The 27,513-nt window shown below is 36.7% G+C and overlaps 1 protein-coding gene across 2 annotated transcripts; it reads right to left on the reverse strand.

Annotated features, from left to right (window-relative positions):
* Window positions 1–335: 335 nt before the first annotated feature.
* Window positions 336–27,485, reverse strand: CFAP300 (cilia and flagella associated protein 300). 2 transcript variants are annotated; one of them, XM_061202647.1, is made up of 7 exons: window positions 27,376–27,485; window positions 27,085–27,166; window positions 15,747–15,822; window positions 10,260–10,426; window positions 6,912–7,084; window positions 1,367–1,433; window positions 336–464 (listed from the first exon to the last, which is right to left on the reverse strand). In XM_061202647.1, exons 1-7 carry the CDS (start codon window positions 27,483–27,485, stop codon window positions 336–338), a joined length of 804 nt encoding a protein of 267 aa, XP_061058630.1. The 2 variants fall into 2 exon arrangements, with proteins under 2 accessions (XP_061058630.1, XP_061058631.1); XM_061202648.1 differs by lacking the exon at window positions 1,367–1,433 and having other exon boundaries at window positions 6,917–7,084.
* Between the last annotated feature and the right edge of the window lie 28 nt (window positions 27,486–27,513).

The raw sequence follows: 27,513 nt of genomic DNA on the forward strand, positions 1-27,513 counted from the left end.
TAAAATAAATGGAAAATTGAGGACTCACTCGAATCTTAACGCAACAAATATGAACTAGATTTTTAGTTCTTTGTAACTTTCTGTAAAAATTCCATAACTGTATTGGTGTAGATTATGCTAGGGATGAAATTTGGTTCCTGTGTTAGTATTACAGATAAATTTAAAGAATGGAATCTTGGTATTTGTCTTCTTTTGCTCTAAGCAGTTTCTTTACATTTTACTTGAATTAACTTGCAAAGTAAATGTTTATCCATAAATCAGTATTAAAGTTAAAAACTGGTAAATAAAAAATTGGTAATAAAAAATTATCTAAATATAGATAATCTGAAAAAACATTAAGACATTTCCCCCACGCCATAACAGTGGTATAAAACATGAACATGACGCATGATAGGATCCACAATAAAGTAAGAAAATGTTTGTTCGTGACTCTTTGTTGAAGGGTAGCACATACCAACAGAATCCTGAAAAAGATAAACCTAAATTATTTAGTATACAACTACATTTAAATAATAATCAACATATTTAGCTATTATATATTTTGTGGTAAAATGTCATGAAACATATATCAGATCTTTGACAATAAGTTGGCAGTTAACTACTATTTTAAAATATTTGTGGGCAGCACAGTCTACTTACTATGCTAACAGTACATATGTACTATGCAAACATGCATAATTCTTGACCTTAAGAAATTTATAGTCCAAAGTAAATTCTATCTTTGAAAAAAGTCCTAATATTGCAAAAATTTATTTTGCATTTTTCCTCTATCTTTGTTTTTTACAGAACATGGTCTATACATACTATGCGGGCTGGGACTATGTTTCTTTTGTTTATCACTGGGCTCTAGTCCAGCACAGTAGCTGATACACAGTAGATATTCAAAAAATAATTGTTAAATGATTGAATACAGATACTTAGAAACTGCTTCATATGTATTAACAATCTTTTGTGTGATACTAAAATTCAAGTATCAGATTCTGTGATATAAAGACATTTACGTCATTCTTACTTATTTGCCCAAAAATTATCGTTTGACAGTCGAAAGAACTGTGTTCTACCCCATCTGAGCCACAGATTTAGCTCTAAAATAAGAAAGAACTATTATTAGACATGGATAACAGAAAAGAAGCTGGGGAAAAAAGTTCATACTGTTCTCCAAATAAAAGCATACCTTATCAACTTTTAATTTTAACAGAAAACTATTTAGTTTATGTTAACTATGTTCTGTATATACAGGTATATGTTCTGTTAGCTATGCCTCTCAGAGGCATAACATCGTCCTAGTTGCTATCTCCAGCTATTACAATCCTCTTAATAACAAATAATTAGATTGGTTGGTTGCACATTTCCCCTCAACACTTACATATGCTGTAACTTTAAAGACAGAAGAGGTAATTTGTATTTTCTTGGTTTGAGGATTCTTTCGAACGCTAAAATAGGGAGGAAAAGGGAACATTTTAAAATATAACAAGCACTGGCATAATACATTTAAGATGTTGATCCCTTTTAGTATTCAGGTGTTCTTATCCATATATAACATGGAAATATAGAATATCCAATTAAGTTGTTTGAAAAGAATGGCATCTGTGGTTTCATCAAAGGATGAGGCAATGTTAACTGAATTGAAATTGCAGAAAATTGAATTTTACAGTTAGAGGGTTTGAGGTCAGTTTGAGACTCAGATGATGAAAAGACTCCTAGGCCAGAGACAATTACTGGAAAAACAAGAATTGGTTAAAGTCAGACTGAAGTGTAAACAGCCGTAAGGGGTAGATAAAAACATACTAAACTTAAAGAATTAAACAGGCTGAACATAAATGACAGTTCTGCCACTGATTTGTTATTTCACTTTAGGCAAGATTAACCTTTCTGAACCTCAACTTTCTCATATGCAGACTGGGTATGATATGGTTCCCTTTAGGATTATATGAGAATTAGGTGGGGTAATGTATATGAAAACTATTTATTAAATTATTTATTACTAAATTATATTCTATTAAAATCGCCTTCTCTCATAGCTCTCTTTCAGTTACTCTCCCCACAAAAGATAATCTGTGGCAATATATAGTGAGGAAGCAAACTGAGGATTGAGGAAATAAGCTACAGATATATATTTATATATTAATTCATATATAAATATATACACATATTTATAATGCTTTACAATTTGCAAAATACCTTTATATACTTTACGTCATGTAAAGATCACACAACTCAGTGAGGTAGGCATTAGTTTGCCAGTTTTACAGACAATAGAAGTAGAGCAGTTAAATGATACATTTCAGACATTCCAACTAAAAGTGGTATTTCTGGGAATAGAATTAGGTGATTTAGAGTCCAGTTTTCTTTCCCTACACCTCACCTGTTTATCTTGTACCTACTCTAAATTCATATACATCAAAGGTATTGTCCATGTGTTACATGTGCAGGTTAAATTTAAAGGAAGATATCCCTCTTCTTCACTTTATCAGGTGAAAGTACTTCTTTCCCTTCACTACATATGTAAAGAAATGGGGAGAAAGAGAGAGGAGGAGGAAGAAGGGGGACTCTGTGGGAGGGTGTGCATGCATGTGTGTTTGAGCTTGTGCACCTGTTAGAGATGACCAGATGCAAGCCATTTCAGGGTTCAGGGTTCAAGATTCTTAGGCAGTTTTCATCTTTAAAACATTTCATTCAGATTTAAACCCAGGAATCATGCAATTAAATTGATTTCCATATATTTCTATACCATAAGTTGAGGTCATTTTCTTTTATTTCTCTAATGCGTAAGATACACTGCTTGAAAGTTGGAGACTACATTTAAAATTTCATGCTTATCTGAGAGAGGACTATCACCACTACATATAAAACGTTTGCATACACCTATATGACCACCCAGATCAAAATACAGAACATATCTATGGTTATATCTAATTTTAAATACTGATCTGGAGGTGGTTATATGGGTGTAAACATATATAAAAATTCACTGAACTTATGTACACTATGATTTATTCAGTTTACTGTATGTAAATTACTCCTCAGTTTTAAAAAAATGAGCCCCTATAAAAGTTTGTGCTTATCAAATAAACTTAGAGGAAATTTAGTATTTGATACTTCACATAATAATCACTTAACACATACAAACACATACCATAGGTGTATTATTTTTAAAAAGAAACTACATTTGTACATTATTAGGAGTTGGTTCCTAATGGAAATAAATCATATTATTCCATTTTATTACCGCTGATCCTGTATTACTGTTACTTTAAAATATCTCTAAGACAATTCGTCTAATTTTTTATAGGTCAAGCAAAGTATATTATCACCTGACCTATATCTCATAAGAAAAAAAGAAAAGGAAATGTAAAGTGATATTCATTTGTGCCCTAGGGTGTTCTACTAATAATTGCATTATATCAGATTTTTGGCAGTCACTAATTCACTCTCCAGGTAACCATAGTTTTTAAGGATGCTGGAACATAATTTCCATGTAGTGCTTTTAAAAAGTATGATTGTATTAATGGTTTAGAAATAGTGTAATGATTGGTTTCTTATCAATATCATTTGTGCTAATTTCTGAGGATCAGTCCCATATTGACTCTAAACGTTATGGTGTACAGACCATTCTAGCTAACTCTGCTCATTTTAAGACACAAGGACCCCACCGCTTAATTAGCATCTGAAGGTCATAATCTAAGCCTCTCTGTTCAAATCATAAAATCGGGGGCAGATATGTATTTTGCAGAACATCTCCTAAAACTTCGACAAGAGCATGTGTTTAATGTCTAAAGTAGGAAAGACACAGGCACCATTAGTAACTATAGAATTATTTTTGAAATGCAATGAAACAATTGATCATTTGCTCTCCAAGAAAATGGTTCTAAAGTATTGCCTATGCGATTTAAAGGGACCATAATCCTTGAAAATAAGGCATTTTCCAAAACATTTAAAAGATGTCTTTTATAGGACTTGTAATAATGGATGAGGGAGAAAATATCTTAAGAATGTTTTTACCTTTTTGTTTGAGTCAGAGACCCCTAAAATCAGGCTCTGTAATGTGCCCTCAATATCTACAAACATAAGGGATAGACTTCTTTGCTAGAATGAATCAGGGACAATGTTTACCTGCAAGTGCAGGTTAGATAATGTAAGGTAGCTACTGCATGTATAATTAGAAAGATAGCAAACGTTTTTCTAAAGCATGTAAAAACACCCAAAACTCAAGTAAAGGAACAGGAAAAAACATCCGTCTTGGTTAAGTTAGCTTGTACAAATGACTTGATTAGATACATGGCTCAGAATTCTGAGAAATTACTGATGATACTTCAAGTTCCACTTGTGCTTCCTCTACTTGTACATCCCTTGATAAATGCTATGTTGAACCAACCTGTATCTTTACCTTAACCAACTGACACAGCATCTGACCCAAATCAGCACGACTAATATTAGAAAAGCCCCATGTAGCGCATATGATAAGCAAACCAACATAGCTCCTAAGGGATTTTGAGGTCATTTAACGCATTCAGTTGCTTTGTGTTGGCACCTAAGCCATCTCAAGCAAATATTTATTGTAATCATAATTTTCTACTGGAGTTGCTTTGGGAAGACAATTTCATATCCTCCCCTCATTCAGCAAAGAAATTCATAAGCAGGCTTAACTTGGATCATCGAGAGAAATATTTAATGGGTCTCAGAGAAAAGTAATGCTGTAACTGGGCTGGTCTCCTTCCCAGTCTCCCCTAGAATGACAGACTTGTAATGCATCGCCCCTGAATTGGGAACAGACTGCCCTCCTCTTTGCTGGCCCTTGTGGACTTGACTCCATCAAGATGTCCCTGATTGCTCACACCCACACTGACAATTTCTTCTTTTGAACTTCCGGGGTTTTTCTTACAGTATAAAGAGCTGTAAACATTTGCCTATAAATAACTGAACATTTGATTATATAAAAAATGTTTACTTATAAAAGATTTTAAACAATTACTTTACTATTATTTACTATGTTAACTTGTAATTTCCTTAAGGTCAGAGACTGCCTGATGCCTCCTCTTGCACTCTTTAGTGCTTGGCCGAGTTCAGTGCCCAATGTTAACACTTGCTGGTTGCCTGATTAAGTGATTCCATGGACACAATTCTTATCCTTTCTGTAAGATGTCATGAATTTTGGATACTCATTTTATGAGTGGTCATTACTCTTTGAGTCATACTTTTTCTTAGCACCCAAAAAGTATAGAAGAGTATCACAAGTGAGAATTCAGGGAAGGGAATGTTGGAAAAAATAGCAGTTTCTTCAATGTTTAGGTTCTAAAGTTATTTCTATTTCAAATATCTCTAATAGAATCTCTTCCTCCACAGCACATGGTAGTGAGGAATTCCACAGGTTCATGTGGCTGATGAGGTACAACACACTGTGGTGGCTGTGGTGTGTGTGTTTGTGTGTATGTGTGTGTGTGTGTGTGTGTGTGTGTGTGTGTGTTTAGGGTACATCGAGGAGTATCTAGCGGGAGTGCTAGAAGCAGTCTTGTACGTTTTCATGAGCTGCAAATTATAAAAACAGAATATGTTTGATGTAGGTATGTGCATGCTGTTTCTGAAATTCTGTTTCTATAATTTCTCTTCCAACAATCTTTATGTATTGACACAATAACTTTTTCATAAAAATCAGAGACAGATTATAGAAATATTTTTCTGTTTTTAAAACTATATCAAAAATAAACTCAGTAGAATAACTGAATCATGCAGTTTGTTGTATAGCTGTATGACACATGTAATGGATATGAGAATTGAGGTGCTAAGGCTAAGTAAAGTAACAATCAAGAGTTTGATGAGAATCTAATTCTGTTGTTTTCCTGTTAAAGTAAAATTGTGGGGCTTCCCTGATGGCACAGCGGTTAAGAATCCACCTGCCAATGCAGGGGACACAGGTTCAAGCCCTGGTCCAGGAAGATCCCACATGCCACGGAGCAACTAAGCCCGTGTGCCACAACTACTGATCCTGCACTCTAGAGCCCGTGAGCCACGACTACTGAGCCTGCGTGCCGCAACTACTGAAGCCTGCGCGCCTGGAGCCCATGCTCCGCAACAAGAGAAGACACCGCAATGAGAAGCCCGTGCACTGCAACGAAGAGTAGCCCCCACTCGCCGCAACTAGAGAAAGCCCGCACGCAGCAATGAAGACTCAACGCAGCCAAGAATGAAATAGATAAATAAATTTTTTTAAAAAAGTAAAATTGTGTAACTAAACTCTGGGAACCTTTGCTTTTACTGTTCCTATCCCCTTTGCCTATAAAGATGATCCAATATCTTCATCATTGAAAAACCCAACTAAAGAATGCTCACTCCAGTTAAAATAAAAGCATAAATAAAAGACTTGTAAAGTCTTTATCCTTACTTGGTCTTCAAAAAGAAAAAAAAAAAAAGCCCTAGTGGAATACCTAAAACAAATTTAGGATTAATTTTGAAACGATAAAGATTAACACTTAGGTGAAAATTCTTCTACCTCTTTAGAACAAAGGTAATAATTTTTTTTACTATTATATTCATTAGTATTAGTCAAGCAAGTTCAAACACCCTGAGGGAGCTCGTGTCCCCTTGAGATTTAAAAGAAGGCCTAGGGACAAAAGGGAGACCTGGAAGAAGGCAGCTGCTAGTACGGGATGGAGTGGGTGACAGGTCTGGATGAGAAAACAAGGACAAGAGGCAGCTGAGAGGACTGAGGACTAAAATAGGGTCAGGGAAATCGAGAAATTTTGTAGCCTGGAAGAGAATAAGGAGGCTCTGAGGAGGGGGTCAGGGTGGTGCTATTTTTACTCACTTTGGTTGTTAATAGACCCACAAATAGTTGCTGGGTAATCCTACCAGCGTTAAACAAATAATTTGCTCTATTAACCAGAGATTCACAGATTGTAATAGAGCAACATTACCTCACTAGATCCTTATAGATAAGCTTTGCTGTTTCCAGATATGGATTAAGCACATCTTCATATTGACAAAGGGCTCCACCAAGGCAAAGATGTTTGAAAAGACAAAACAGGAACTCTTCTCTATCTGGTTGGCTGAATACTTCATATTTTTCTGAGTCTTCCACTAGCAAAACCTATGTAAGATGATAAAATTCATCTCAATGTAACATAACTTGAGGTTCTAATTTTTATGTTTTCAAAAGTTTCAGTTTATATGTTTAAAAGTAATTTTAGACCTATTTTAAGAACCAATCCTGAAGCAATGGAGAAAATGATCTGCAAGATCTGTGCTTATTGTCCCTCCATTCTATCATTTTACCAGGTACAGACAGTGAAAGGAATAAATCTAAACCTAAGCCTTCTCTTCTTCTGCTTTCTTTGTTCTAGTTTATATCTTTAGTAATCGTTTTAGTGCTACTGAAATTTTAGAGTTGAGTCACTGTGAATCTCATTTGGAAACAATGGGAGTATAAATAAATGGAGAAACTTCTCCATCCCATAAGGTCCATAGTCTTTGCTTCCACCAAGAGGCTAAACACAAATGGTCATTTTCTAAGCTCTCTCATAGTGTTTGGATTACTATTTTCCTTATGCCCACAGTTACACCATTTTGAACTATTCCGGTAGCTGGAGCCTCATAATCATCTCTTCTTCTGTTCTCCTCTAATAATATCACCTTACACATCACCAAGCTACATGGATGCTTGCTCTCTTGAGACCTTGCTACCTCTTTCAGAAAATAGTTTGACTAGGTCTGATGTGGGGGATTTTCTTACACCATTGGGCATTACAGACAATTGCTTAATTTGTTGACTGTAGTGGACATGAACAGGTGATGAATGTATACTACAAAATATATTCCTTTTATTGAATTGCTTATAGCCCATTTACTTGAAAAAGAATGTGAAATAGCTAATAATAAAATATGGATACAGTAAGATAAAAATAATAAAAGACAAAAGAATGTAACCAAGATATAAAGTGGGAAGAGAAAATAAAAACACATAAGGAACTCTACATGGAGAAGAGCTATAAAAATTGTGCATAACACTTAATGCTACCACATAGGTAAAGGAAGGATATATGAGTCATATAACAATCACTGTCTAGCAGTAAGAAGTACACTTTTTATTAGGAAAATTGATTAAACTTAACATTTTATTTACCTCAATCTCAAATGAAAATCATTACAAGGTCATTATATAAGAGGCATTAAAAAACAATAAACTCTATGGTGTAGTCTATATGTAGTTTACTTATAATGACTTGATGAAAGCTGAAGTTATATGTAGTAAAAGGTAAGAGGAAGTGGTCCACAGTTTACTGCTCTCTGTGTGCCACATATAACACCTGTACATCTCCTCTCCCTCCCTCCCTCTCTCTCTACAAGGAAATAATGTGATATTAAAACCCAAGTTTGCAGCCACCTAAAGATTTGGCTTAATACAAGCGTGACAAAAGCCCTTAGGGATGAATAGTTTACACATTCCTTACACAAGGACTCATATATTGAATTGATTAGGCTGTGCAATTAAAAAATTATAATTAAAAACATTTTTGGAGTGAATGTTAAAACAATAACATTTTATGTCTGATCTCCCTCTCTATTCACATACAGATCTGTTTAGTTGTGTAGCCCTCCGAGAGGAGATACGCAATGGTTAATGAGTCCAACTTCTGAGCCGCGGTCAGGAAGGAGGCTATTATCAGAACTTAATTACACAGTGTGCCAACAGAATCTGTGTTGCTACACAGTGGGAGGGCCCTTTCTAGTTCAGGCTAAAGCTAAAAGTTATTTATATTTTTTTCAGCCAGAAAGCAACCAAGTTAAAGCCCGCTCTGTTGCCACAGAGTGGCAAAGAACACGAGAGCAAAACATACAGGCAATCGGCAAAAAACACCGAGCCCCAGCACTTCCTGAATAGAGGTGCTACTCATGGCGATAAATAAGCAGGAGGCAGTTTTGCAGGGTATTCTGTTGAAGAGCAAACCCTCCTTTTATTTTTTATTTTTTGGCCGCGCTGCATCCTAGTTCCAGGAATCGAAGCCATGCCCCCTGCATTGGAAGCACGGAGTCTCAACCACTGGACAGCCAGGGAAGTCCCACAAATCCTCCTTTTAAAAAGTCATTGCTGAGGCTCTCTCTGTAGAAGTGATGGTGTAGGAGTGAGTCCTTTTAGGTATTGTTCTAGTGAAGATCAACGTGTGGACTGGCTGGATGCTCCCTCGTCTCCTACAGACAAGATTCCTGTGTCCAGAACGATATATCAGTAGCCTCCCTATTTCATTTCTATCTGCATTTGTAATACATTAGACTTGTACATCTTCCTTCTCTCTTAATGTATAATAATAATAATAGTAATTAGCAGTAGTTAATATTATTGAAATCTTCCTAAGTGCTGAGCATTGTGTAAAGCACTTTAAATGCATTATGTCACATAGTTCTTACATTATTCCTATTTCATATATGAAGAAACTGAAGCTTAGAGAGGTTAAGTATGACAGTTATTAAAGTGACAGAGCCTAGATTTGAACCTACGTCTATTTGATAGCCCTAATTTTTGACCACTTTGTAAATACTCTTTCTCATCAATTAAAATAATAATAATGATGATATTTCATTTTAACAGCATTTCATAAAATGCTTTCTCAACAATTTTAGGAAGAAGGTAGAATGGGAATTTTAATTTCCATATTGTACAGGTAAGATCTTGAGGCTCAAGATATTGAATGACTTGCCTAAGGTTATTATTATCTTGTAAATAATAAATCAGGAATTAGGAAAATAATCCATGTCTTCTGATGCCAAGTTCAGTATGCATCTCATTAAAACAAAAATTAACTAACTTAGTTAATCAAATGCCTTTTTGATCTCAGCAATGAGATTAAAAGATTATCTCCCACCAGGGATGTTTTTAAATATTCATTTGACATGTTAAGAGAAAATATTGAAGAAAAATAATCATCAATTAAATAGGCCAGAGTTTCTTGACCTCAGCACTACTGACATTTTGGGCCAGATAACTTTGTTGTAGGGACTGTCCTGTGCATTGCATGATGTTTAGCAGCATCCCTGGCCTCTACCCATTAGATGTCACTAGAAGCCCACTGAGAACTAATGAAATACACACATAATCAAGTTGATAAGAAAAGTGCCATCCAAGAAGAAACCTACCCGGATAATGATTATTACTGATCATTATTCATTGATAAGAGGTATTTTATGGGTTTTAGGCAGGCAAAAGTTTTTGACATTAAGCATTTCCTGAAATGAAATTCTATTGTGAAAATTTAAAATTCTACACTTACTTTTCGTAATTCATCAGAAATAAGGAAGGGATCACAAAAAGAATCTAAACATTTAACAATATGTCCATTCTCTCGTACAATATCTTCATCATATAATGGATTAAAAAATGACATTGAAAGCTGTGTGCAAGGAACGTTTATAGCTTCAATTTTTTTCACTTCAGTTCCTGAATAAAGAGATATAAAAATTAATTTAGTACTCTCAATTATTTCCAAAACAAATATCACTCTGCAGAGATTCTAAGAAGTAACCAAATACAACATATGTTTTGATATATTTAAAAGACACATTAGTTTAGGGATTTTATTAAATTCTTATTTTGCAGGTTGTTTATTTTTATTAATTATCAAAAGTTTATAACAAAATTTCACCATTTCAGGCCTAGATGAAGGATATGTAAATTAGAAAATACTTGAAAATGAAATATTTATTGTGTAGTAGGAGGTTCTTAGATCAGTTTTAATGTATATATCAGAATTGCCTATAAAACATAGAAATTGCTTCATATGATTTTGGATTTGTATTATGCTTAATGCTTTATAATTCATATTACAAAAATTTTAATTAACTTAAGTAAGGATGTTTCTAAAGTCACTGAGGGTATTTTGAAAATGTTTCTCTCCATTTAAAAATTTCTCCCTTGTGATCTCACTTATAGTGTTTATTACAAAAAAAAGGTTTTCCAAATCAAGGTAAATTTCAAACCAGGCCCTAATCAAGTTATTACAAGTGTTAGAGAAATTTGAAATCATGCTGTTCTGTCTATTTTTCTCTTGTAGCTCTAGTTCTTCCCATTTCCACACCAACACCACCCCCCCCCAATTTATTTCCTGAATGTGTCTTTCAGGAATGGATTTTCTGTTACTAGAGGTTCTATTAAATTGCAAAAAGACATAAAGATTAAGGTGAATACTTTTATTATTGCCTCAGTGAGTCACTCAATCGGTTTCTCTCTTTTATGCACCTACATACGCACACGCACTCGTTCAGATATAAAGGGGTGGAGTTCTCCTTGTTCAAAGTTCTAGGACGACTGCAGACTTAGATATGGTGTGTCCTCTTCCCAATATATTTGCTGGATCTCTGACCTGAGAAGCAATTTGAGCTTGAGAAGAGTAATGTTGGTGATTATTTGCACTTCCTCCCTCTGGCTGCCCACCCAGAGTCTTGCTAGGACCTGTTGCTCTCATTCTGATCCTGAGCTGGGCTAGTGTGGAGGCAAGAAGAATGCCTGGAGCCAAGAACTGTGCATGCCTCAGTTATTTCAAAAGATATGCTGCTAAGAAAAGCTCCTTTTGTTCTAGAAGCAAAATCCTTCGGGGGATTAAAGTAAAAAGAAGACCGTAGAAAATGACAGAGTAGGTCTGAGCAATATTGTAAGACCAAAGAACAAGAGCAGTATAAAGCCAGACAATTTTCAAAGATGGGTTGGTGGTCGTAGGGTGAGGGACTGACATTGGGCAACATGCCATTTTAATAAATCTACCCTATGTCTGATTTGGGGAGTGGCAGGAGGGTGTGGCTGGTGAGAGAAGGTAATTGAATTTAAACCACTTAATCTGAAACATAGAAACAGAACTTGCTATGGACTGAATTGTGTCCCTCCAAAATTCATATGTTAAAGCCCTAACCCCCAAAGTGATGGTATTTTGAGATGGAGTCTTTGGGGAAGTAATTAGGGTTAGATGAGGTCATGGGTGGGGTCAGGAGGACCTCAACATATGAATTTTGAAGGGACACAATCCAGTCCACAGCCTTCTGCCCCTGGCCCCCCAAATTCATGTCCTTCTCACATGAAAAATACATTGATTCTATCCCAACAGCCCCAAAAGTCTTAACTCATTCCAGCATCAACCCTAAAGTCTAAAGTCCAAAGTCTCATCTAAATATCATCTAAATCAGATATGGGTGAGACTTGAGGTACAATTCATCCTGAGGCAAAATTCCTCTCCAGCTAAGAACCTGCAAAACAAGACAAGTTACATGCTTCCAAAATACAGTGGTGAGATAGGCATAGGATAGACATTTACATTCCAAAAGGGAGAAATAGGAAAGAAGAAAGGGGTGATGGTCCCAAGCAAGCCTAGAACTTGGCAAGGCAAATTCCATTAGACTTTAAGCCTCAAGAATAATCCTCTTTGGTTCAATGTTCTGCTTTCCATACCTACTGGGGCAGTTCTTCCTCCAAGGAAGTGTGTTGTTGAAACTGAGTGGGTGACCCTGACGATCTCTGAATTGCCTTCTCAGTCCTTCTTCTCTTTTCTTGAAGACTAGCACATGCTTACAGCTGAGTGGCTCCATGGTCTGGCCCTGTAGGATCTAAAAAGTCTGATAGCCTTCATTTTGTCTCATTTTTTTCTGTCCCCTTTAGTTCAAGCTGGCAGTGTCTTTGCTGGTACAATCCCATCTCTATTTCTGGCTTCTGCTGAAATGGCTGATTAAGCCCATGAGTTGCACCCATGATCTCTTTATCAAATAGTTGCTCAAGGACACACTTAGTGTGCTCTTCAGAACAAGCTTTCTCATTTTCTGCAATATGGATATGCTGAGAATTTTCCAAATCTTCAAGTTCTGGTTCCGTTTCGCTTAACAATTCCTTCTTCAATTCATCTCTCTCCTTCCATATTTTACTATAACCATTCAGGAGGAAACAAGCCACTCCATCAATACTTTGCTTAGAAATCTCCTCAGCAAATATTAATTTTATCACTTACAAGTTCTATATTCCACAAAAACACTAGAACACAGTTCAGCCAAGTTCTCTGCCATTTTATAACAAGGACTGCCTTCCTTCCAGTTTCTAATGCCATGTTCCTCATTTCCGTCTGAGACCTCACCAGAATCAACCTTAACATCCATATTCTAGCATGGACCTCAAGACTCTTACAGACTATAACCATTACACAATTTCAATGCTACTTCCACATTTTTAGGTATTTTTACAGAAGCACTCCACTTGGTACCAAAATCTGTATTAGTCTGCTTGGGCTGCTATCACAAAATACTGTAGACTGGGTAGTTTAAACAACAGACATTTATTTTTCCACAGTTCTATAGGGTGGGAAGTCTAAAATCAAGATGTCAGCTGATTTAGTTCCTGGTGAGGACTCTCTTCCTGGCTCGCAAACGGTTGTCTTCTAGCTGTGTCCACATGTGACAGACTCTTATAAGAACACTAATCCCATCATGAGGGCCTCTCAAGACCTTATCTAAACCTAAAATCTCCCAAAGACCTCACCTCTAAATACTGTCACATCAGGAGTTAAGGCTTAAATATAAGAATTTGGGAGGGGACACAATCCAGTGCATAGCACACACTCTCTGTTATGTAGAAAATTGGTTAAATTATGTCTCCAGCATTTATAAGTTTTACATGCATCACTAAGATCACACAGAAAGTTAAGAATGTATTGTTTTTTCCCCCCTCAATACTAGCATTACAATACACTGGATAGCTCCTTTTTATTTAGTGTCCAAGTCGGTGCTTTTCTGGAAACCCCATTAATGTGGAAGTGACAGAGGCAAGATGAGTTCTAGAGCCTGGATTTGAATCTCAACTCCACCTGGCCAGCTATGTAAAACTGCACAAATTACTTAGCTCATGCCTCTGACCCCTCATTTTTGAAATAGGGATATACAACAATACCTCTCTCAGAGTTGTTTTGAGAATTAAAGGAGGTAAATGTGCATAATGCCCTTAGCTGAGCACACAGGAAGCACCCATTACACGTCAGCCAAAGAAGGGCAAAGTATGTCTAAAAGAAGGGGGCCGTGGCAGCTGGCTGAGAGGATAAATCAGCACCAACAATTGGCAACGTAGGCAGTGTAGCCAGTAGTGAAGGAGATTCCATCATCACTCTCTTTAAACCTGGTTCACTTGCTTGAAAAATGTCTTTTCTCTCATTAAACAAAAGCTATTTCTTATGCTTATAAAGGCCCTCAGAGTAAAATTAGAGAGAAGATGGCCGATATATGAGAAAAAGAAGAAGAAAAGCAAATAGGAGGAGATAAAAACAAGTTAATGGAAGAGTACAAGCAATCCACTAGAAACTTCTGTTTCTGAAATGGAGTGCTACCTCTTCTTCTATTTTTCAAAGTACTTCTAATTGATTCTGTCAAGTACATGTGGAATTTTAGAACCTTTCTTTTTGCAATGCCTTTTACAAAAATTAGAAAAAAGTCAGTGCTGTTTTGTGAAGTACGTACCAAAACGGGGGAAGGTAGAATGCCTATTTCAATGAACGTTATCTTTTGTAAACGAGTTTACTGAAGTTACTGTAAACATGGTTTGTAAACACCGTGATAGTGACTCTGATTATTTCCTTTTGAAGATTTGGAAATGGTAAATATATTTGCTTAGATACTCAGTTTAACTTTGTAAGTAGTCTGAAGATCACACTGTACTAACTTTTTGTTCTATAAATTTTGCAGTGGTCTTTAGCCAAAAGCAATAAAATTTGACCTACTAAGTCCAACATCATGAACTGTCTGTAAACTTGTGCTTGACTAATAGTTTATGAAAAGTTATTTTTGTGTAAGGCCACTCGAGTTCCATGAAAATATGTTGTAAGAATTTACCAAAACAACCCCATCTAATTTAAAATCAACTTACATTTTCTGGAGCACATATTCACATTACCAACCAGATTCTCCTTCTAATTGGAAGGATAATTTATTCTATTGTTAAGAGGGCTCAACCTAAATTTTCAAATACAGTGTTCACGTTTCTGTTTTCAAAATAGTCTTCTGTTAACTCTCTAATTTCTTCCTTGACCTGAGAGTTATTTAAGAGATTTGAGGGTTATTAAGTGTTTAAATGTTTGGGTAATTTTCTTTAAAGATTTCTAGCTGTGTTTCAACATACTATGAAAATATTATCTATATGAAGTTCTCCTTTTGAGAATTTAAGACTCTCTCCTCCATGATTTAATACATTATTATTATTTTTTTTTAATACATTATTTTTAAAGACTGTTCCATGGTGGCTGCCAGAAATCCATTCCCCTGACCCAACTGAGATTTTGCCCATGCATCCGCACATCCGTGGAATCTTACCTGACCCTTTCCCACTGGATAGAATTGACCACTCCCCTCCTTTTGCTCCCATTGCTATGTTAGCATCTGTGATACATTATTGCACATATTTTAAAATATATCAGTGAGTTCCTTGAGTACACGTTTTCTCTTACTCACCTTTATGTTACCTGCATCTGTCAGAGTCCATGAAAGGTGCACAATAAATACTTTCCAAACAAATGTAAAGAGTGAAAAATTGCTCTTAGGTGTTAAGCCAGGATAGCAGCAGTGGACTACCAGGAAAAAGACGCAGGGCAGGCCTGGCACAGTTGATAATATTTGATGTTGATGTTGTCAAGCAAATGAGTCATTATTCACAATTTATATTTTAATAATGAAAATTCCTGAGGTAAAATTTTGTTATAATAGTAAAATAGTAATCTGAAGAGATGAAAATAAATTTTGTTTACCTAATGTAATCCACTGTCCAGAAGAATCTGAAAGTAACTTCAAATTGGGAATAACATTTGGATCTTTAAAAAAAGCCTGAAATACAAATTTGAGGGGAATAAGTTAGATATATTATTATAAACAGTAATAAGAATTAACTTCTTAAATAACTATAGTAAAATCTCATTTAATTTAAATTGGGGAAGGATAATTTTAAATTGCTAAAATGTCTTAAGCAATAAATGTTTCATAAAGAAATGAAGTTCTGTTACCTTCAAGTTGGAACAGTATGAACAATAATGTTATGTCCAAGTAGATACCTTTGGGACTAATTTAATAAATAGAAAGTAATGATTTACAGTGAAAAGTAAGAGGTTAATAATGTTTGAAAATTTTGTTTTCTTTCAACCTTGTTCTCCCAATTAACTGATGTAAGTAATCACTGCTTCCACTCTCCCCAACTAAATCTAAATCTAAATGTAATTGTCAATTTAATTCTATCCAAGGGACACATAGAAAAGTGATAAATTTCACTTCTTTTTTAAAATATTTTTATTTTTTTATACAGCAGGTTCTTATTAGTCATCCATTTTATACACAACAGGGTATACATGTCAATCCAATTCTCCCAATTCATCACACCACCATCCCAACCCCCCCGCCGCTTTTCCCCCTTGGTGTCCATACGTTTGTTCTCTACATCTGTGTCTCTATTTCTGCCCTGCAAACTGGTTCATCTGTACCATTTTCTAGGTTCCACATATATGCGTTAATATACGGTATTTGTTTTTCTCTTTCTGACTTACTTCACTCTGTATGACAGTCTTTAGGTCCATCCACATCTCTACAAATGACCCAATTTCATTCCTTTTTATGGCTGAGTAATATTTCATTGTATATATGTACCACAACTTCTTTATCCATTAGTCTGTCGATGGGCATTTAGGTTGCTTCCATGACCTGGCTATTGTAAGTAGTGCTGCAATGAACATTGGGGTGCATGTGTCTTTTTGAATTGTGGTTTTCTCTGGGTATATGCCCAGTAGTGGGATTGCTGGGTCATATGGTAATTCTATTTTTAGTTTTTTAAGGAACCTCCATACTGTTCTCCCTAGTGGCTGTATCAATTTACATTCCCACCAACAGTGCAAGAGGGTTCCCTTTTCTCCACACCCTCTCCAGCATTTGTTGTTTGTAGATTTTCTAATGATGTCCATTCTAACTGGTGTGAGGTGATACCTCACTGTAGTTTTGATTTGCATTTCTCTAATAATTAGTGATGTTGAGCAGCTTTTCAGGTGCTTCTTGGCCATCTGTATGTCTTCTTTGGAGAAATGTCTATTTAGGTCTTCTGTCCATCTTTGGATTGGGTTGTTTGTTTTTTTAATATTGAGCTGCATGACCTGTTTATATATTTTGGAGATTAATGCTTTGTCCATTGATTCGTTTGCAAATATTTTCTCCCATTCTGAGGGTTGTCTTTTCATCTTGTTTATGGTTTCCATTACTGTGCAAAAGCTTTTAAGTTTCATTAGGTCCCATTTGTTTATTTTTGTTTTTATTTCCATTACTCTGGGAGGTGGGTCGAAAAAGATCTTGCTGTGATTTATGTCAAAGAGTGTTCTTCCTATGTTTTCCTCTAAGAGTTTTATAGTGTCCGGTCTTACATTTAGGTCTTTAATCCATTTTGAGTTTATTTTTGTGTATGGTGTTAGGGAGTGTTCTAATTTCATTCTTTTACATGTAGCTGTCCAGTTTTCCCAGCACCACTTAAGTAAGTAATCACTGCTTCCACTCTCCCCAACTAAATCTAAATCTAAATGTAATTGTCAATTTAATTCTATCCAAGTGCACATAGAAAAGTGATAAATTTCACTTCTTAAAAAATGAAAACTTTCTGTATGGCAAAAGAAAGAAAAGTAGCCAACAGTTTTATTTCCAGGCACCAGCAGTTGACTCTGGCTGAAAAGATCTGAAGAGAAACGTATTAAAAGTATCTTAGGTAGTCTACATAATTATCAGGAGATGTAGAGAATCAGGCTAAGTGCTGGGCCCTCAGAATAACACAAAATCATATGTAGAACTGCCCTGATGAGGAAACAGTCATCCTTGCTATAGCCCCATCAAGCACTAAAAAGAGATACCATGATCCTTTCCTCACCAAGGCTACTGCTGTGCCAGGATTGCCCTAACTGAAAGCTGGATGCCTTTGCCACCACCTTTGCCATAAAAATTCAGGATTCTGTGTGTACCTCTTTCCTTAAGTTGCTCACTTTTCAAAAACTGGTTTTGCACTGATAAATCTGGTTGGTAGCCCTAGATCCCAGGTTTGTGCTCTGAGTGCAAAAGAGGCAAGTATTACACAGTGAAGGAAACCATCAACAAAATGAAAAGGCAACCTACTGAACAGGGAAAATATTTGCAAATCATATATCTGATAAGGGGTTAATATCCAAAGTACATAAGGAACTCATACAGCTCAATAACAACAACAATAACAACAAAACCCCTAAAAATCTGTTTAATAAATGGGCAGAGAATCTGAATGGACATTTTTCCAAAGAAGACAAACAGATGGTGAACAGGTACATGAAAAGATGCTCAACACTAATCATCAGGGAAATGCAAATCAAAACCACAATGAGGTATCACTTCACACCTGTTAGAATAGCTATCAACAAAAAGACAAGAAATAACAAGTGTTGGCAAGGATGTGAAGAAAAGGGAACCCTCGTGCACTGTTGGTGGGAATGTGAATTTGTGCAGCTACTATGGAAAACAGTATGGAGCTTCCTCAAAAAATAAAAAAATAGAGCTACCATATTATCCAGCAACTCCACTTCTGAGTATTTACCCAAAGAATACAAAAACTCTAATTCAAAAAGCTATAGGGACTTCCCTGGCAGTCTAGTGGTTAAGACTTCACCTTCCAATGCAGGGGGTGTGGGTTCGATCCCTGGTCAGGGAACTAAGATACCACATGCCTCGGGGCCAAAAAACCAAAACATAAAACAGAAGCAATACAGTAACAAATTCAATAAAGACTTTAAAAATGGTCCACATCGAAAAAGCTATATGCATCCCTATTTCACTGCAGCATTATTTACAATAGCCAAGATATGGAAACAACCTAAATGACCTAAATGTCCATAGATGAATGAATGGATAAAGAAGTTGTGTTGTACACACACACACACACACACACACACACACACACAGGAATACTACTCAGTCATAAAAAAGAATGAAATCTTGCTATTTGTAACAACATAGGTGGACCTTGAGGGTATTATGTTAAATGAAATGTCAGACAGAGAAAGACAAATACTCCATCGTTTCACTTATATGTGGAATCTAAAAAAACAGAACAAACCAAACCAAACAAATAGATACAGAAAGCACACTGGTTGTTGCCAGAGAGAAGGGCTGGGAGGTGAATGAAACAGGTGAAGGCGCTGAAGAGGTACAAACTTCCAGTTAGAAAATAAATAAGTTATAGGTATGTAATGGACAGCATGGTGACTATAATTAATAATACTGTACTGCATATTTGAAAGTTGCTAAGAGAATAAAATTTAAAAGTTCTCATCACAAGAAATTTTGTAACTCTGTATGGTGACAGATGATAACTAGACTTACTGTGGTGATCATTTCGCAGTACATACTAATATCAAATCATTATGTTGTACACCTGAAACTAATATAATATAATGTCAATTATATCTAAAAACAGGCTAGTGTTTTGGATTCCACTTCGGACTTCCTAAAAAATGAAAGGTGGAAATCACTCCAAATCACATGTATGTTCAAGAAGTGTTGGGCAGTCAGAAAACATAATGATGTCCCTGATGAGCAGTAAAGAAAAAAAAAACAATAGACTGGGAGGAAATATTTGCAACAAATATGATTTAAAAGGTGGGGGAGGGGGCTTCCCTGGTGGTGCAGTGGTTAAGAATCCGCCTGCCAATGCAGGGGACACGCGTTCGATCCCTGGTCCGGGAAGATCCCACATGCCGTGAAGCAACTCAGCCCGTGCGCCGCAACTACTGAGCCTGCGCTCTAGAGCCCGCGAGCCACAACTACTGAGCCCACGTGCCACAATTACTGAAGCCCGCGTGCCTAGAGCCCGTGCTCTGCAACAATTGAAACCACCGCAATGAGAAGCCCGCGCACCACAACAAAGGGTAGCCCCCGCTTGCCACAACTAGAGAAAGCCCGCGTGCAGCAACGAAGACCCAACGCAGCCAAAAATAAATAAAATTAATTTAAAAAAAAAAAAGGTGGGGGAGGATGACATCAATGGCTTTAAAAAAGCCCAATACTTATAAGAAAAACTGACAGCCTGATTTAAACACAGCCAAAGGATACAAAAAGTCATGTAAAAATTACAAATAGCCAATAAACTTATGAAAAGATGCTCAACTTCAAGAGCAGTGAGAGAAATGAAAATAAAATCCAGAAGATATCATTTTTACTCATTATATTGGCAAGATTTTAAAAGACTAGTAACAGACTTCCCTGGTGGTCCAGTGGTTAAGACTCTGTGCTTCCACTGCAGGGGGCACGGGTTTGATCCCTGGTTGGGGAACTAAGATCCCACATGCTGCACAGTGCGGCCAGAAAGATAAAAAAAATAAAAAGACTTTTGGTCAGAGTACCAGAAAATACACACTCTTACCTACTGCTGGTGGAATGTGAATTTTTACCACCTTTGGGGAAGTATTGGATACTATCTTGAACTTTAAAAACATGTATAGCTTATGAGCCAAGAAATTCCACTTTTAGGTATGTGTCATATAAAAATGAAACCACCAATAGTTAAGATTTATGTGCAAGGAATGTTTTTAATAGTATTGTTTGTGGTGTCAAAACCTGGAAACTTCACTGCCCATCAGTAGAATGATTGAATAAAATGGCTGAATAATAATAAAAGTGGTTGAACACAGTATATCTATACTAGATGGTATGCAGTTATTGAAAAGAAAGTATTAGAATAGAATGTAAGCTCCATATGCTTTTTTTCTTATTCACTGCTATATCCCCAGGGCCTGGCATTTAGCAGTTATTCAATAAACATTTACCGTATTGAATTTGAAGGAAAGCCGTTAAGTATTTTGAGTAAAAAGAGTAGTTTAAAAGTAATATGTTCAAAAAAACAAAACAAAATAAAACCTCTATTTATATGAACATAAACAAAAGTATGGAAGAATATATACCAAACATTAACAAGTCACCTAAGAAGTGGTGGTTGTGTAGGCTTGTGGGAAGAGAGGGGTTGAGAGGGTTGGATTTGATACAGAAAGATTGTTGACTCTTTGTTCTTTGTTTAGATTGTTGCAGTAAATATTTATCTTATTCTGACACTCCCTTTAAGCTATCACTCTCTTTTCCTAAATAGCTTCTTGAAAGAGGAGTCTATCTTGTTTCACTTTTTTGTCTACCAGTTATTCTTCTGTATCTGGCTCCTGCTGCCATCACTCAACTGAAAGTACACTCGACATCACAATTCCAAAAATCAAATGGACGCAGTCCCTGCTCTCATAGAGTTTACAGACTAAAAGGGAAGATATTAAGTAACACGCCATGAGTGTTATGAAGAAATGCAGGGTGCTATAATGCAAGTACGTAATAGGCAGATCTACTCTAATGGTTTTGGGAAGAAAGGTTAATGCAGAAAGAACGTTTAGATTTAGATCTAAAAGGTGAGTAGGAGTCAGCTGGGCAAAAGGTATGCTGGTAAATTCTTAACAACAGATACACCTTCCTCCCTGCCAAAAGCCCTGACTTGTAGCATTTGCTGATTTCCAGGGTGGATTTCAAGTTGCCCAAAGCTTAACAACCAGCAAAGCTTCCTGAAAATTTAGCAGTTAGGCTGTCCTGAGCTGGTTCCAGCATGACGCTGGAAAGACTTTTTCAAGATGGAGAAAATGTCAAGTCTGCATGGTAAGAACGGAGGGGACTTCCCATTGAAGAAAAGTAATGAGGTTCAGTGTGACCAGAGTTGATGGGCCAATGGTCTGATGAGGTTGCGGAGTTAAATACGACCTTGTAGGTCAAGTCAAAAATTTTTATCTTAATCTAATATTGATCTAGATTGATCAGTATTTTGAGCTTAAGGGCAGTTGGAAGACCCTGAAGAGATGTAAAGAGAGGAAAGATGTGATTAGAGTCATATTTTTAAAAGCTCATTCCTGCTGCAGTGTGGAGATGAATTGAGGGGCTGTAAAGAGACTGATTAGGAGGGATGGTGCTACTGTAATCCAGAAAGGTCTGATGTTCACATGAGAATGCTATCATGTCAAAATGATAGCAAGTGGGAGGGAGAGAAGTGGATGGATTCAATGAATATTTAGAAGAAAGGGACAAAGGGAGAAGGAGGAATCAAGGATGACTCTTAGAATTTTTGCATGAATAATAAGGCAGAATGAATGTCGTTTAATGAGAGGCAAAAGTGGAGAGGACCAGGTATGTGGGTGAAAATTAGTACATTCAACAAGTATTTGTGAATGTCTACATTATGCCAAGCAAGACAAAGTCTCTGTTCTCATGTTGTTTACATTCTAATGGTGGAGGTTAAAGGTAAACAATTTACAGGTATATATGCCCAATTACAAAAGTCTTCCCCAAAATTATTCTTCAGAAAAAAGGGAAGTTGCCTTATAACTTTAAAAAGTCAAATAGTGTTTGTGCAATTATTTTAATTCATATAATACACATCTTGAAAAGATACACATATGCTGGAATTAACCCCAATTAATACTCATTTTGAATGCTTTTTAGAGGTCTTCTGAAGAATCGGCAAAAGGGGGAATTTAATTCAGATTTAGTAATCATCCCTGGGGGGTATCCACTTACAATTACATTTTAAATGTCATAATGAAAGGAAGTAGGTTAAGTGGCCTGCAGTGAATTGGCCTGGAGCCAATGCAAATAAGTCTTCATAAAGGCCCCTCAAAGCAACAGTTGTTCTATTGAAATCACAATTATGTACCTGAAGAATGAATTTTTTTAAAGAAAACAAAAAACCCTGCCCTAATGTGTACAAATGGTATTTTGGGTTATAGAATTTCCAGTGAGACATTAGAAGGGATTCTCTGAATCTCAGATAGCTTTAGGAAAGCTGATATCCTTTGGAAAAATATTTGATTCACAAACTAGTTCCAGTGATAACAAAGATACTGATGTCAAATGCATGTGAAGATTTGCATAAACTTGTTTCATAAAATGTGAGAGTAGAAACATATTTCTAAATTAATATTTTTTATAACAGTTTAAATGTATGTTTATTATATGTCACACGTATGAAATATAAGTAGATGTTTGACTTTATCATCTATCTGGCAGACTGCTGATTTCTGATCCAATATCAAATCTCTCCTTCTTCCTTAAGGAATCCCAATTTTATTTGGGACAGCAATGTGCTCAGTTCCTAGCAGTCTCTGTGGTATGTGGTCCTGAGATGTAAGCAGAGTCTGGTCATGAGATATAATGAGTTGTGCGGATCTTCAGAAAACTCTGTAAATTAAGGTGCTCCCTTGCAGGACGTATGGAAGATTCCTGTCATTATCCTTAGTCCATGGTGAGGATGCCAACACTATATACTAAGCCCAGAGCTCTCTCTTGAGACTCAAAGTGAGATAATATATTGAACTATCTAGGATATTGCCATTTGTATGCACCTCAAATTTAGCATGCCTGAAACTGAACTCATTTTCAGTATATATTCTTTTCCACTTTCTGTGTATTTAAATCTGCCACTCTAATCAACCAAATCAAAAACTTGGTCATCCTGCATGTTGCCCTTTGCCTAACTCTCAATTATCTTACCAGTCCTTGAGTACTACGTTTCTCATAAACGTCTCTCCAGGCCATCCCGGTGCCCCTGTCTTAATTCAGGGTATCACCATATACTGTCTGCAGGATAACAGTTTCCAATTTGTTCTCACTGCTTCCAGACTCAGTCCTAACAATCTACCTTCCATACTTCTGCCAGGTGATCTCAGTACTTTAAATTTTACTGTCTTGCTGAAAACCTTTCAGCAACTCCTCAGCAGCTAGATAAAGTCTAAACTCCTTTGCATGGCACATAAAATCTTATACAATATCGTCCCACCCATCTGTCTAAAATAATCCCACTTTGTCTACCTGACAAACTCCTACTCATCTTTCAGGCCCTAGCTCAAGTGCCCTGTCTTTTTGGAAACCCTCCTTTAACCACCTCAGTCAAAAATGACCACTTTCTCTTTTGTGCCACTACAGTACCTTGTGCATGTTATGTTTTATATCACTTCTCATTCTGCAATGCAATTTTTGGTCTGTTTCCTTCTCTTTAACTGTGTATTGTTCATCTGTACAGACTTAGGAACTAAAGAAATATTTGCTGGATGAATATTTCCTTCCTTCCTTCCATCCACTTACTACCTCACAAATACACTTTTGGAACATAATTTATTTTTAAATTGAAAGGGAAAATTCATAATCTGGAATCCTAGTTTAAGCAGTACCCTTTGTTCAGTTATAGTTTTTGTAGTAGAAATGACATGGAAGTTGGAGTCAAAGGCCTGGGTTTTGCCATTTGCTGGGCAAGCTTGCACAAGTTATTTAACCATTCTGAGCTTCAGTTTCCTCAGCTGTAAAACGGGGGTCAAAATACCAAATTTACCAGATTGTTGTAAATATTAGTGATAGATGGATAAAAAGTGCTGAAAGCTAAATCTGGCACACAGGAGTCACTACTGCTTTGGGAAAACACTTTGTAAAGTAGTATACAAATGTTAATAACAATAACAGCACTTATTATGAGCCAGGCATTTTGCTAAATATTTTATATAATTCATTTAATTTTCATATTAATCCCATCAGATATTCAGCATTATTTTCATTTTCAAAAAGACAAGCACTGTGACCATTTTGCAGAAAAGTAAACAGAGGCTGAAGAAGGTTAAGTAACTTGCCCAATGTCATAGAGCCAGTAAGTGGCAAGAGTTGGAATTTGAACAGAGACAGCTAACTTGAGGCCAAATGAGTGGGGGATCCAGGTTTTGTACGGCTCTAAGCATAAATGATTTTAGGGACTCTAAGAATACAAAACATCTACTTTTGAAAAACTCCAAAAACATGTGAACATACTGCTGGAGTATCTCAGAGTACCTTGGAAGGGGATTCTCTAAGTGAGGAGCTTTAGCTAGTGAGGGGCCCTGAAGATTCATTAGCTTCAAGGTAAATCTCCTTCTGGGCCGTGCTCTTAGCCACAGTGCTTTACTTCCTCCAAATTAGTTACATGAGTAAAAATAATGATTGTATGAATACAGTTCTTTAAATTGAAATATGGGTATAATACTGTCTACCTCACAGGAAAAAATTAGGATAAATAAACATGAAGATATTGAAAATTAGTTTGAAAAAAATTGCCTGCTATTATGGAAATTTGTTGTGCTTTATGGATGAATTTTGATTTTGTTGAAGAACTTTGTGTCTATTGAACAACCCAAATTAATTCTACACCCTTCTCTATGAAATTTTTCTGACACCAATGACCCTCCAATTGAGTGATCTTTTTTTTCCCTTGTGCCTAGGGTACCTTATATATCCTCCAGTATAGCAATTATTTTGTCTTGTAGAGAATTCTTTACATTTCTAGCTTCCAAAACTGTACACATCACTTACAAGCTGGGATCAGGTCTCTTCATCTTTTTAATACCTCCCAGCAGGGATACAGTAAGTATCCAACAAATATTTATTGACTAAATGACTTATATTAAAAATTTTACAGCACTCTAAAATTCAGCAAATTAAAATCCTGATCATCTCCTTTTAAAAAAATATTAATTTGAGAGCCAGTACTGGCATAAATGAAAAATATTAAAAACTATACAAATCTAACCATGAATATTTAAGAAATATCATTAATGCCATCACCAGTGGCATATTATATTAACATTATAACACTAACTTAGGTAAAGGGAAATAGACATTTAACCAATTTACCCTCTGTTCAGGGTTGAAGAGTATTCCACCCTCAACCCTCTGCCCAAAATTCATGTCCTTCTTGGAACCTCAGAAAGTGACCTTAGTTGGAAACAGGGTTGTTGCAGATATAGTTAGTTAAAATGAGGTTATACTGGAGTAGGGTGGGCCCTTAATTCGATATGACTGGTGTTGTTATAAGAAGAGAAGAACACATGGACACATGATGGACACATGATGAGAGAGAGCTACGTGACTTTGACAGAGGTAGGGATTCAAGTTCTGCAGCTGCAAGCCAAGCAGTGCCAAGGACTGCTGGCAACCATGAGAAGCTAGGAAGAGGTAAGGAAGGATTTGTCCCTATAGATTTCAGAGAGAGCATAACCCTGCTGACACCCTGATTTTGGACTTCTAAACTCCAAAACTGTAAGACAATACATTTCTGTTGTTTTAAGCCACGCAGTTTGTGGTACTTTGCTACAGCAGCCCTGGGAAACTAATTTCCCTCACAGTAAATATTTTGGTTTGTTAATTAGGCTAATATTTTCTTCACTGCACTATCATTCTGTATGAGATGATCTGATTTTTTTAATTTGCTGGCAGTCTTGCCATGGGTCTGTAAGATCCTTGAAAGCCAGGCTCCCTTCTGTGTTGTTCCTTCTAGCAACCCCACCACTTGACAGAATTCCTAGTACATGGTATCTCTCGGGAAGTGTTTGTGAATGAGTAAATAAACTATGCCAACTATGCTACAGTCAGTGCCTGAAGGGCATGAATGGCAAAGATAATATCACAAACCATAACAGTATATTCCATTTAATTGAGGATTAAAAAACTTCAGGATTTTAAATAAGGTGAATGAAATTTAACAAACACACCAGAATTTGCACCTTCAAATGAGTTTTTCCCTTTTCAAAGCAGCTACCTCTACCAGCTAAAGACTTATTCCAATAACTCTGCCACTGCTTAAGACTTTTTCTGGAATTCTTCACTGGAACTGCTAACAGAGCCTGTACTCACAGGGTAGACTTGATTTCGAGAAACAACCAAAAGTAATTTGAAGCTAACCCTAGTAAATAAAGCTGGTGATAAAGCTGGATAATATTTAAAAATGAGGTGTACCTACTAAAAGAGAGACCAATTTTCTAGCGAGAGACTGACTTTTCAAAATGGAAAAGTTCTATATGGCAGGATACTGAAGATGAGCTAATTTATGGTGATATGAAATGTAAAAGTTCCTCTTAAAACTGATCATTTGAACCTTTTTATTATTCTCAAACTCCAAGAAAACGACGTCACTAAGTAATGGCGTCTTCACAAGAATTTATGCCGAAGTGGGAAAAAATGTAAAATCAGCAGTGGTCCAAGGAACTCTCCAACCCCCATACCAACCATAACGAAATCATCCTTCCGATAAACCTGAAACGTCTGGTCAAACCCGAACGCCTGCGCCTTGATTCTACCCAGCATGGACCTGGGGCAGAGAAGAGAAAGACAGTCAACTTGGGGTAGCATCCTCTGGGGGAGCACATTCAGCCCGTCCCACCCACGGAGTCCGCCCCTCGCCCCTGTTACTGCTGCCTCCCGGTTTCACTCAGGAAGGGGCCGCCTCGCCGCCCGACCCGCGTCTCCACAGCCGCGAAGACCGAAGGACTCTTCTCTTCCTGCCCCTCGGCCTCTCACCACTGGCGGAGCCGGCTGGTGGTCTCCGGGGTGCTCAGAGACTGGAAGGTTTTCTGAGGCAGGAATCTGAAGTAGTAGCCGCCCGAATGCCCCAGCTCCCCAGCCGCCATCTCTGTCTTGGCGGCGCAGAGCGAGGGC

This window comes from Eubalaena glacialis, chromosome 10, assembly GCF_028564815.1.
Source record: "Eubalaena glacialis isolate mEubGla1 chromosome 10, mEubGla1.1.hap2.+ XY, whole genome shotgun sequence".
In the NCBI taxonomy this organism is placed as follows: Eukaryota; Metazoa; Chordata; class Mammalia; order Artiodactyla; family Balaenidae; genus Eubalaena; species Eubalaena glacialis.

What these genes read in the sequence shown, in the direction of transcription:
- CFAP300 (XM_061202647.1), bottom strand. Translation starts at nt 27,485, where the DNA reads ATGGCGGCTGGGGAGCTGGGGCATTCGGGCGGCTACTACTTCAGATTC. An exon ending in ACCAGCCGGCTCCGCCAGTG is followed by an intron (nt 27,167 to 27,375) that starts GTGAGAGGCCGA and finishes TCTCTGCCCCAG; the next exon opens with GTCCATGCTGGGTAGAATCA. An exon ending in TTTCTGATGAATTACGAAAA is followed by an intron (nt 7,085 to 10,259) that starts GTAAGTGTAGAA and finishes CATCTTACATAG; the next exon opens with GTTTTGCTAGTGGAAGACTC.